Source organism: Equus quagga, chromosome 19 (genome assembly GCF_021613505.1).
Source record: "Equus quagga isolate Etosha38 chromosome 19, UCLA_HA_Equagga_1.0, whole genome shotgun sequence".
Classification (NCBI taxonomy): Eukaryota; Metazoa; Chordata; class Mammalia; order Perissodactyla; family Equidae; genus Equus; species Equus quagga.
Window position 1 is genome coordinate 6,408,741 of NC_060285.1, and position 12,356 is coordinate 6,421,096.

The 12,356-nt window shown below is 56.8% G+C and overlaps 1 protein-coding gene across 2 annotated transcripts in view; it reads right to left on the reverse strand.

The window, feature by feature from the left end:
• Nucleotides 1-3,865: 3,865 nt before the first annotated feature.
• Nucleotides 3,866-12,356, reverse strand: part of MPPED1 (metallophosphoesterase domain containing 1) — a 65,432-nt gene continuing 56,941 nt past the window's right edge. Inside the window, exons 4-6 of one of the 2 annotated variants that reach the window (XM_046646816.1) lie at nucleotides 10,911-11,026; nucleotides 8,235-8,348; nucleotides 3,866-6,196 (exon numbers count right to left, since the gene is read on the reverse strand). In XM_046646816.1, the coding sequence (XP_046502772.1) occupies nucleotides 6,078-6,196; nucleotides 8,235-8,348; nucleotides 10,911-11,026 (349 nt within the window). In that variant the 3' untranslated portion in view covers nucleotides 3,866-6,077. Of the gene's footprint in view, nucleotides 6,197-8,233; nucleotides 8,349-10,910; nucleotides 11,027-11,188; nucleotides 11,263-12,356 lie in introns of those variants that run through there. The other variant, XM_046646817.1, reaches the window with a different exon arrangement.

The following is a 12,356-nucleotide window of genomic DNA, read 5'->3' on the forward strand; positions in this document are numbered from 1 at the left end:
TTTAACCTCGGAAAACACAGTTTTGACTGTAAAGTTAAAGACAAAGAGGATTGCATCCGATCAGTGTACTCTAGCTAGGAACTATGTTTCTTACCAGGATACAGATCAGCAATTGTGAAACTACTTTCTAGGTAAAGAGTGAACCAATGCCTAGGTAGATCGCAGATATGGGAGCCAGGCGTCTCACTTTCAGAGAAAAGTTACCAATAAGCCAGGTGGAAAGGCAAGAGTAGGTTCTGCATTGCTGGGTTAGAGTCAGGGACTGGGTGTCGCTCAGCGTGAGCTAATGCTTTTTTAAGACGAATGATGGGTGAGTAGATGGATGGACGCACGGTTGGATGGATGGGTGGGTGGATGTAGAGATGGGACAGGTAGGTGCGTGTGAATGGAATAGTGTGCGGCGGGTATTTCCTAGCTCTGGCCACCGCTAGGCCTGGATGTATTGATAGCCCAGGAGCAACTAGCACGTCGGCCACCCAGACCTCAGTTTCTAAATAAAAGGGGCTAGAACTCTCTGGAGAGATGGATGATTCTAGGGCCGGGGCAAGGAAAATAAGAGATGAGCCTGGAACACCTGACAGTGCCAGAGAGTAAGGAAATCAAACAAACAAACAAACAAAAGATAGAAATATGTCAAAAGAATACAGGAGCCAACTTGAAAGAACTCCCAACAATGGTCAAAGTTAGAACGATTGGAGCCACAAAACATAATGATAGCATTAGATTATAACCTAAAGAATAAAATAAATAGTCCCGAGTCCATGCTGATAAAAATAAGTAAATGGCAGAGAAGAGACAAATCTTCCTTAACGATTCCTAGTGAGAAATGTGGGAGGAAAGAAGAAACAGAAAAGCACCGTGAGACCACAGTCATCACTGCTCCAGGCAGCGTCCACAGACGGACGCTAAAATGAGTGGGCAAAACTTCAAGGAGCCACAGGACATTTGCACAGCCTCCGAATGTGGCCCACAAATATTTGTTAGTCAATGGGATTTTAGTGTATGTCCACGAAATCTGTAACGCTCCTCTCTCCAGGAGGGGACTTCCTTCCCTCTCCTTGAGTATGAGCCGGACTAGGGACTCGCTTCTAACAAATCAAGTGTGGAAGAGGAAAACTGGTGTCTTTACAGTGGGGAAACCTGGCAGACAGCACCTTAACCACGTGTCAGGATTAACATCACCAGCGATGCAGCACGGCAGTATCATGTGACCCGGACACGCCACCTCGAGAAGGACACATTGCCTCTGCGCTGCTCTTCTCACCAGACACAACCCCAGACCAATCGTGAGGAAACATCAGACTAGCACAACCTGAGGGACTTTCTACAAAACACTCAGCCAGTATTCTTCAAAACTTCGTGACAAGTGAGGGCAGACTGAGAAACTGTCACAGATGCAGGAGACTGAGGGGTGTGACGAGCAAACAGCGTGACACTATCTGGATTCGGGAACAGAGGACGTCGGCCAAAACCTGCCGAAATCCACAGAGGCTGCCGTTTGCTAGTGTCCTGCTGATGCTAATCTCAGTTTTGATAAATGTTCCGTGGCTATATAAGGTGCTAACATCAGGGGAACTGGTTGAAGGGTTTAGAGGAACCCTCTGGACTCTCTTACACTTCTTCTGTAAATCTAAAATGATTTCAAAATATAAAGTTTTTTTTAAAATGGAGAAATCATATCCTGTTGTTCAGGGCCCTGCCAAGTTCCTTCCTCCAGGAAGCTCTCCGTGATCTCCCCTGTACACAGGGTTTGCTCTTCCTCACGGCCCTCAGGCCTGGCCCCATCTGCCACTCACTGAGCCAAGCACATGGGACCTGATGGGCTCAGCTTCTTTCCTGGGGTCTGAGGAGCCTGCCAGGGGACATTGTGAGCTTCCAGACAGCGGGGCCTGACTCCCACGTCTTGGAGATCTTCACAGTCTGTGTCTTCAGTGGGACGGTGGGACTGAGGGCTCCCTGGGGTGTCGAAGGGCTTCTGTGACAAGACTGCCAGCTGGCCAAACCGGTTTGGGCCCACGTGGGCGCTGTGGGTGGCATCAGGGGAGAGCACTGGCCCACAGAGCAGTCACCTCCACTAGTTCATTCAGGGCGCCGGGCAGGGGTCTCCGGGAGGAAAAGGCCTGGGTATTTGCTCCCGTGGGGGATCGAGGACCAGCTCCGTGGAAGCCAAATAGCATGAAAGAGCAGCTGGGGGCGGGGCCCCGTGAGTGAGCTGACTGCAGGCCGAGGGCGGGGAGGGAGCTTGCTGGCTTGACCCACTGGACTCCCACGGGCTAGCGGAGGGTGATCTGGGACCCCGGCCTGTATCACCCCTCATGCCACGGGGACGCCTAGGGAAGGACGGCTGTGTGTGTGTGCACCCTGAGCACCGAACCACCGAGAGCGAGGGCACCAGGCCCCCCGGCACGTTTGCTGAGGGACCCCTTCACCTCGGTGCAAACCCCAGACAAATCAGAGCCTGTCTACACGGAAGGCAGCAGGAGCGGGGGGCTCCACAGCTGCTGCGTCTCAGCAGATCGTCGGGTGCACTGCAGCAGAGCCTGCAACGTGGCAGCACTACCAGAGGTGGCAGCAGCCACACAGGGTCCCTGCACCTGCCCGGGAGCCCTGCTTGGGCCCACACTGGCGGAGGGCGGTAGCCAAGATGCCTCCGGTGGAGCAGCAGCTCCTCGTGCCCACAGATGGGGAGCTGAGGCCCAGGACAGGTGATCATAGGCCCCTGACGGACGGGGAGCAGAGGCTCAGGATGGGTGGTCATGGGCACCTGGGAGGCTCTGGTGGAGGGGAATTCTGGGAGGGGCAGTCTGGGGACAGGAGAGGATCATGGAGAGGCTGACTCCCTCACGGTCTGCCCCGGGCTGCTCCTCCTGCCCTCCGCACGCCCCTCTGGAAGGCCTACAGCTCTGTGGCTTCGGTTATGACTCACTAATGCAGGTCTCCAGGGAGGCTCCTCCCCTCCAGCTCCATTTATCCCCCTGGCCACTGGCCACTTCCCCCTGCATATCCCAAGGGCACCTCCAGCTCACGAGTCCCAAATGGAACTCAACATCCCTCCTCAAACCTGTTCTTCCGGCTCCCATGCTCCCACTCTGTGACTGGCTGCCAATGTCCGTTGTCATCCTTGGCTCTCCCTCCCCCTCGTCCCCACATCCATCCCTCATCCTAGCTCCTAAATCTATCACCACCACCACCACCACCACCACCTCCCTAGTCCAAGCCAGGCCCAGGGGAGATGCTCAGTGAGTGTTTGTGGATGGATGAATGGATGAATGGGTAGGTGAGTGGATGGGTGGATGGATGGATGGATGGGTCAATGGGTAGGTGAGTGGATGGGTGGATGGATAGAGGAGTCAGTGGGTAGGTGGGTGGATGGATGGATTGGGTCTCTGGGTAGGTGAGTGGATGGATGGATGATGGATGAAAATGGCAGAACTTTTGCAGCTTAGGGAGCTGTAAGACTAGAGTCTTTACACCTGCCAGTGCTTTTCTTGGGCAACACCTGAACCCTTAGTTTGACAGGGGCTGGGTTGAACATGCTGCTTTCAGGAAGAGTCCAGAGCTAAGGCCATCCTGAGTGCTCTGTTTTGGAGAACCAGGCGGTTGACACATTTGAAGATGATAATGCACAGAACTGCCCATGCCAACCACCTCTACGACCTCCTCACCCTCGGGGAAGCTGGAGCAAGCACAGGGACGTCAGTCACTGCCACATGGAAGGTCTTCGGCCTCTGAACTCTGTCCAGGACTCAGAACTCAGCAGAAGGACCCCACTCCTCCCACGTGCCCCACACGACATCCAGAGACAAGCACAGGAAGAGGCGCTGCACGGACTTCTTCTTTTTACAAAGACTTTATTGTCTGACATGCTTGACAAAAAAAATTACAGCCACAATCAAGTTATGCCAAAATGATTGAGGAGCACGCCATCATCTTTCATACCTCGAGGACTTTTAATGAATTTTCTCTTAAAGTAACAGCTGCCTTCATAACTTTTCTTTTCCACATAAAAATACACCATATTCTGAAGATACCTTGGGAAAAAAAATTTAAGTTTATAGTTCTTGGTCCGCATAGAAATTCAGTAGAGGCGACTGAAAGAGCCGTGTATTTTCTCCACCCCGTGCATGCGCACACACGTCCTGCATCTGAGGCATCCCCAGAGACTAGAAATATCCTCGGCCACCAGGAACCACTTGGGCCAAACGGGATTCCTGGAGCCCGGCCCCCACAGAGCGAAGCTGGCCATGGCCAACGCGGTGTTCCCGCCAGGCTCCCTGGACACTGCCGCTCACCCCACCGGGAGCCCCATTCGAGTAGGAAGAAATCACGATCTCCCAGGATACCGGAGGGCTGGGCTCAGGGGGACAGGATCCCTCAGCCCTCCAGGGGCTCTCTATGAGAAACGAACCTTAAGAAAAACAAAAGAGCCTTGGACCATGCATTGCCTTGTAGGGACGGAGCTTTGGGTGGTGGCAAAGCAAGGACTATGAAGTCAGAGATGGAGGTTCAAATCCTGCCTCTGCCCTTTTTGTGCTGTGCAGCTTCAGGCAAGTTACCTCACCTCTCTGATCTCAGCCTCCTCATCTCTAAAATGGGGCCAACAGTCTCCACCTTGCAGGACTGCCTGAGGATGAAATGCGATGGTATCTGCGGAGGGCACATTAAATGCTGGTTCCCAGGGCTAGGACTAGGGTGCGGCAAGTGAGGTCCCTCCTCTCGGGCGCACAATTTAAGGGGCTGTCCAAAAAATCAGCAATCAAGATGAACGATACTATTTTAATGTAATGTTTTTAAAAATCAAAATTGATGCAGAAAAAAACCCATGATGAACAAAAGACCAGAATTTTAAATGAAGACAGAATCTGACCCTGCACGTGCCGACGCTGCCGCCCGTGCCTCACCCTCCTCAGGCCCTGCTGGTTCCCTCTCCCTCAGAGATGCAGCCCAAGCCCCCTGGTCCTAATTTAAAGGAGAAAAAGAAGTGCCCTGGGTGGAGCAGCGGGAGCCCATGGCCCACTCTGTCACTGTGTCCCCCTCCGGTTAACGGGGCGGCTGGTACTGGGGCAAGAGCGACTGGGGACCACTCAGCCTTCCTCAGCTGTGGACGCGCCAGACAGACCCCAAAGGTGCAAGGAAATCGCACGGAGGGCCGGAACTCACTCGAGGACAGTAATGAGAAACACAGGGTCCACTTCATTAAATTAAGGGGGCGTGTGTATGCACGTGTGTGTGTGTGCACACCCGCGTGGGGGCAGACACGTGGCAGGGCCGCCTCGGGCTGCGGACCCTCCGGGCTGTTGAGTTCTGCAGAGCAGTGCAGCCCCCACCGGGCGAGGGGTCGAGCATGACTTGGGAAGCCCCCAGCCGGTCCTGGGCACTCAAATGGCTCATTCTGTAGAACCCACCCCCCAAACCCAGGCTCTGAGCGCTGTCGGGGATGCTCAGGCCATTGTTCAAGTCAGCGAAAATGCCCACAGGAAGAAAACGGGGGGGCGACAGCCTGTCGGCCTGGCCAGGTGCAGTCCGAATTCCTGAGATGTCCCTGACCACTCCCTCGGAGGGCCCTGGCCGTGAGGCGGGCCCATCTCCTCTCCAGTCTGGGCAGAGAGGAAGGTCCCTCCAGCCTACGGAAGCTCCCACCCACCCCCCAGCCCTGGGTCTTGCAGCCACACAGACCCTCAGTTAGAGGCAGATTTCGTGCAAGAACTTGCAAAATCTGCCCAGGAGCAGGGGCTCCCCACACCCACGACGGTGTCCACTGGAAGGAGGAAGACAGTCTCTTCCCCAGCAGGACCGGGCCGCGAGCTGGGCAGGTCCTCTAGTGAGGGACGCACGGAAGGTACACGCAGAAAACAGGGATGAGCACAGAACCCGACAGGGACCTACGGGGTCCCCACTCCCGGCGACACGAGGCTGAAGAGTCAGAGGTGATCTTCATTCCAAGGCCTCAACCCGTCTGCTGGGCTGGTCCCCACACCGGATGGGGGGTCTGCATGGAAGGAAGGTGGCTGCGGTCCGTGCTCTCGGCCAGGCATATGGAGCTGCTGTGGGCGGGCAGGGCTGGGGCACAGGGCCAGTCAGGAGTTCCGGGGTGTGGGGAGGTCGATGACTATGGGCGGATTCACGGGCTGGTAGTTCACGGTGCACACGGACGCGTTCACGTAGGTGGTCGTCCCGTCTGCCATGACACCATATCCTGGAAAGTAAGCACACACCCGTCATGGCCGAGAGGTAAGGCCAGGAGCCCAGGCAGTGGGGGAGGTCTGGTGGGTGTGGTAGTCAGAGGGCACTCAGCCACAAGGGACCGAATGTGTCTCCAGCAAGCTACTGAAACTCTTCGTCTAAAATAGGGATGATAATGAGAGATGCTCTTCCCAGGCCTGCTGTGAGGATCAAATGAGATAAAATCCACATACAGTGTTCAGCCCAGTGCCTAGAAAGCACACAGTGAGACATCATCATTAACATTCATCATCACCATCATCCTCGTTACCATCACTACCACCATCATCATCATCATTGCCAACAGCAGCAGCAGAAGCACCATCATCGCCGTCGCCATCTTCATCACCATTATCTTTACCACCACCACCACCACCACCAGCATCACCACCACTGTCATCGTCACCCTCATTATTATCATATCATCACTACCACCATCATTATCATCATCACCACTGTCATCACCATTATTATCATCTCCATCATCACCATTACCATCATCATTGTCATCATCACCATCATCACTATCATCATCACTATCATCGTCATTGTCACCATCACCCATCATCAGCACCATCAACACCATCATCATCATCAACATCATCATCGTCATGTACTTTCTTCTCTTAACCTCTGCCCCCACCGTACCCTCTTCCCACCATGTCTCCTCGTTAAGATCCTCCTCATCCTTCAGCTCAGATCATCTCCAAACCAGAAGGGACACCTCCTCTCCCCTGTGCAGCGTACCGATTCTCTAGAGCCCTAGTTTGCCTGGAGAGTTGAGCAGAGGTGTGGTTTGGATCACACACGACCTCGGATCTGATGGCACCACATGCCCGTAGTAGGGCTGCAGAAAATGACAGCCATTATCATTATCCCATGGCAGACGAGTTGTCCATCAACCCCAGGACCTCTCGGATTCTGCCTCGGATGGCTCGTCTGCTGCCCAGAAGTCTGGGAGGCCCTTGGGGCCAGGAGAGGCCCGACCACTCCCGCCCCTGACAACACCCTGCAGAGGGAGCAGTCTGAGCTGGAAAATGATCAGATGTGGACCAGGCACATGTGAGGCCCAGGGGCCCTGGCCCAACCCAGATGGAGGCTCCGAAGGCCGGGAGACCATTCTAGGGGAGAACACTTCGGTCCCCAGGCCCCACAGGAGCCCATGTGCTTCCAGGCAGGAGGGCTGGGGTAAGGAAGCCTTGGGCAGGTGGGGTAAAGCCTTGCAAGGAGCGAAAGGAGGGGCCTGCCCAGCTGGTGAAATCAGGCTGCGGAGAGGCCGTCTGAGGTCTAATGAGGAAAATCCCGTGTGCAGTGACCGGCCAGGTGCGGTGTGGGCAGTCCGGACTGGAGCCACCAGCACCCGCCACCACCAGCTGCCCTGCCCACTGTCCCGTGAGGTGAAGTGGACATCCCCCATCTCTCCAATGATGTGGTCCCAGCCCCCAGGACAGGCCAGAATGCCATGTCTGTGAGCGTGTGCGGTTGGAGTTAGGGGGGCGCTGCCACCAGAGCATCTCAGGAAGGCAGGCAGCCCTCCATATTTATTAAGCACCTACTGTATGCCAGGTGCTTAATAATGTAAGGGATGTAAGTGACAAGACTGGGCCACCAGCCTTAAGGAACTCACAGTGTGCCTGCCAATTCTAATGCATCCTCCACGTCACGTCCAAAAGGCCCCTCCTTTCAAAAGCCCCCTGCCCGTCTCCTGAAGACGTCCCAGGCTGGAGGCATGACAGAGTCACGGGGCTCCGAGGAAGTAAGACTCACCCCTAAGTCTTGCGAGACTTTGGCCCGTCCTCCTGTTATTAAACGTTTCAGCAGCAGCTGACTGAGAGCCAATGTGGGCGAGGCCTTTAGAGAGGGTACGTTAGAAATGGACTACCGCCCTCCGCGGAGAGATCCAGCTGGAGGCCACTGGGTTGAAGGGAGGCGAGACGGCCCCTCTGAGGGGCCAGTGAGGAGCCCCCCGTGTATGAGGACCCCCTCTCACACCCCCCCAACCCCCCACTGACCTTCATGGATGTGGCCGAAGACATGCAGCCGCGGCTGGACACGCCTCTGCACCGTGTTGAGCAGCTCCACGCAGCCCACCCGCTGCATCTTCTTGGGGACCCAGTCTAGGAAGCCTGTGCGGGGGACAGTAAGAGGGCAATGACGGGGTCCGGGCAGGCCCAGCCCCCAGCCCCTCAGACCACAGGTGGCAGCTTGTGCCGTCTCGGAGACACAGGGGTCCTGGACTCACAGGCCTGGACGTAGCTGCCCCCCACATCCCAGCAAGCTCCCCCCAACCCCGCCCCGCACCAGCCTCCAGGGAGGGAGAGCCGGGACCTCGCGGCCTCACGCTCCTCTGCAGGGCCGCACAGGGAGCCACGCTCGTGAGAGCCCAGAGTGGGCCAGACACGTGGGGTGGGGGTGCCAGACAACTGTGAGTCCCTAGGCCATTCGTGCTGACAGTGGCCTCCAGGGGAGCCTCCACCCACAGCAGAGATAAGTGAACGGAGGCCGGAGAGGGACAGGGGAGGACGGAGGGCACCCAAGTGGCCGGCGGGAAAGTGGAGCCTGGGAGCAAGATTTTCATGTTGGAAACTCTCTAAACATCACAAAATCATGAAAACGAACTTCACTCGCTGCAGCGTGGCTCACGCCCGCGTCTGGGTCTGCTCCCCGGCAGCCTCCCCAAGCCGCCTGTATGGCGGCTGCTTATTATCCTCGCACGGAGAGCAACTGATGGCTCCATGGGAGCCCCGAGGGCTCGTCTGGGCCCCTCTCTGTTTGGGTGGGCGGGACAGGTGTCTGCAACTGCTGGGAGGGGAAGGGGCCCTTCGACTGGAAGATTCAGGCGGCTACAGGAGATGTGGACTTAGAGATGTGGGGGGCAAGGACAAGAGGAGGGTAGCGGGCAGGGAACAGGCGGGGGCAGATGGTGGTGTGTAAGTCCCAGGCTCTGCTACCTACTGGCTTTGTGACCTTGGACAAGTCACTTAACGTCTCTGTGCCTCAATCGACAATTCATCCAACAACTGGGCTGGGCTGGGCTGAGTACACGGGCATCCCCAAAACAGGAGCTGTGTGTTGTGCGTGTAGCGGGCGTGGTGGGGCACCCAGAGAACAGCAACCCCAAAGATGCTGTTTGCAGGAATGCATGGAGGGGTGGAAAGGAGGGAAGCAAGCAAGCGGGGGGGGGGGGGGGGGGGGGGGGGGGGGAGGAAACAAAAACCTGGCCCCACAGTCTCACTCTAAGTGAGCGATGACGTTGAATGTTGAAGGGAGCTCCTCCAGCGGGCAGGAGGCTGCAGGTAGGATAGCAGACCTGGGGACGATCCCGCTGTGTCACCCTCAGGGCTCCCTCTGCTTGGAAATGGGGGTAGGGAAGCCTTCCTTTCAGCATTCTGTGACAGTGGAGGGGGGCGCCGGAGGACACTGGCTGGGCGTGTGGCACACAGTAGGTACTCAGGGCAGGTTCTCCCGCCACAGGTGTGTGAGTGAATGACTCTCAAGCTGCGCTGGGCCTCACACTCTCGCCCCTCCCTTCCCTGCTCTCCAGCCCCGACTCAGAGGTCCCCTCTTCCACAAGCCTCTCCAGGCCTCCTCTGACAGCCTCTCCTCCTCGAGCATGTCCCGCTGGGCTTGGCCATCCTGTGCCCCTTGACCCGGCAGCCGGTGAGCCCGGAGGCAAGCACTGCGTCAGGTGAGCCCCTGGTCCAGCATCACCCAGCCCCAGACTGGCCCCAAGCACCGAGGGTGACAGCAGGTTCGGCGGAGGCTGTAGTGGGAGGAAGAGGCTGGTCTGGGCCAGACTGCTGGGGGCTGGACTTCATTCTAAGGCCTGAGGGAGCCACGAAAGGTTATAGAGAGATGGCATGGCATAACTGACGATTCAGAGGGCTCCTTCCTACTGAGGGGAGGGCAGTGGGCTGAGGAGTAAGACCCAGGGCTAGGGGACCAGTGAGGAGGTCACAGTGGTCACCAGAGAGACAGAAGACAGTGGCCTGGACCGAGGTGGGGACAGCAGCGTGGAGAGGAGAGGAAGGAGCTGGGACACAGTTTGAAGGCAGAGTAGATGGATGTGCTGATGGACAGGAAGTGGGGTGTGAGGGAAGAGGGAACAGAGGATTGAGCAAACCCCCAGAGGGGCCAGCCAGCGGGGGCCCTGGAGGTGGCGAGTGGTGACATCAGCTTGGACCAGCGAGGAGGCAGTGGGGGCAGGAGGAAAGCTGCCGGGTGTGGAATCCGCAGGCCCGGGGGACTGTTGGAATGGGTGGGGTGAGGGGTACAGAGAGGGAGCCTGGTGACAGTGACCTTGGTGGTGGCCAGCACCCAGGACTCAGGTCTGGAGAGCCCAGGGCCAGCCCTGCCTCTGACCCCCTGAGCTCCGGTGCACCTTGTGTAAAGCGGGCAACTGACTCTGACTTCCCCGCGTGGCTGTGATGCATCCACGAGGTAACAAGGCGAGCCCCCAGCACACAGTGGGTGTTCAGGAAGTAAGGGGACAACGAGACGACTTGTCCTCGATGGCCCTGCAAGCCAGGCTCAGAACAGAGCCTGTCCCGGGCTCCTCTCCACAGGCCAGGCTGACCTCAGTGCCAGGCCAGGCAGCCCCCACCCCCAGCCCCGCACCCCCCGCGTTCTCCCCCAGACCAGGCAGGCCTGCGGGGCCCGGCCAGCCGAGGCAGCCAGCCAACTCTTACCCAGGGGCGGCCCATGGGTTATCAGGATGTCCACGCCTTCGGGGATGAGGTTCCACTTCTCCAGCAGCGCTTGGCCTCGCGGGAGGTTAAAGCCCCAGCCGTAAAACCAGGGCTGCCTGTTGGGGAAGAGCAGGTGGTTCAGAGACGGCCGCCGAGAGGGCAGGTCAGGCCCAGGCAGAGGAACAGGCCACAGGCCAAAGGGCCTCAGGACCGGCTTGACACCTGGCAACTCCATCACGGGAAAGCTGCAATGGGCCCGACTCGGCCAGAATACTGACCAGTTAGCGGGCTCTGGGGCATCACCAGCAGTCTCTTCCCTTCTTCCTCCTGCTTAACCACAGTTTCTGATTTCCTATGATGAACAAGTATTATTTATGTAATTTAAAAAAGTGGAAGTTAAAAAAAATCAGCTTCTGCTATGGGGCCGGCCCAGGGGCGTAGTGGTTAAGTTTGCATGCTCCACTTCAGTGGACCAGGTTTCACCAGTGTGGATCCTGGGTGTGGACCCACACACCACTCATTAAACCATGCTGTGGCGGCATCCCACATACAAAATGGAGGAAGACTGGCACAGATGTTAGCTCAAGGCCAATCTTCCTCACCAAAAGATAAATAAATAAAAATAAAAAACAAATAAATCAGCTTCTGCCATAGGCCTTTCTTGCTCCAAGCCCTTCTAAGGAAACCAGAGAGAAGAACATTCTCACCTGCCTGCACTGTGGGAGATGCTCCTCCGTCCTCCCTCCCACAGCTGGGGCAGGTGAAGCCCCAACCAAGAGAGAAGGGGTTCCAGGTGGGGGCGGCTCAGGCCAGCTTCCACCGGAAGCTCCCCAGACTCCGGAGGGCTCCATCCATCTGCTGCTCTAAGGGCAGAGCCAGATGGACCCAGGACAATTAACAGGATCCCAACCTGGAGGGAGACCATCATGCATGCCACTGCCCTCGCCTGGTCCAGTGGCGAGCATGTAACCTGGACCCCTCCAGTCAGAGGCTGTCACAGACACATTTCCTCCCATGCTGAGAGAAGAGGATGCTGTCCTCCCTGCGTATGAACAGCGAGCTTCTTGCCTCGGGAGCTTTCAGCAGCTGTTAAGCTATCCCAAAGGGAGAGAACGAGGTAACACCGGGGAGTGCTGGGGAGTGCTCCAGTGCTGGAACACGCTGGGCCAGTGTGGCTGGGCCCAGGGGAGCCAGCTGGATCAGACTGCACCAGAAACCCACCATACCTCTGCATTTCTCAGTGCTATGGGCCAATAGGAAGCCATTTGAATTGGATTTTTATTTGCAACAAAAACATCCTAAGCATCATCCCTTAGGCCTGAGTCATTATAAGATCCCACATGAACACAGCCTTTTAGTGTTACAAAGGCACCCTCATCACCATCATCATCACCACCATCAGCATCACCATTGTCACCATCACCATCATCATCACCATCAGCATCA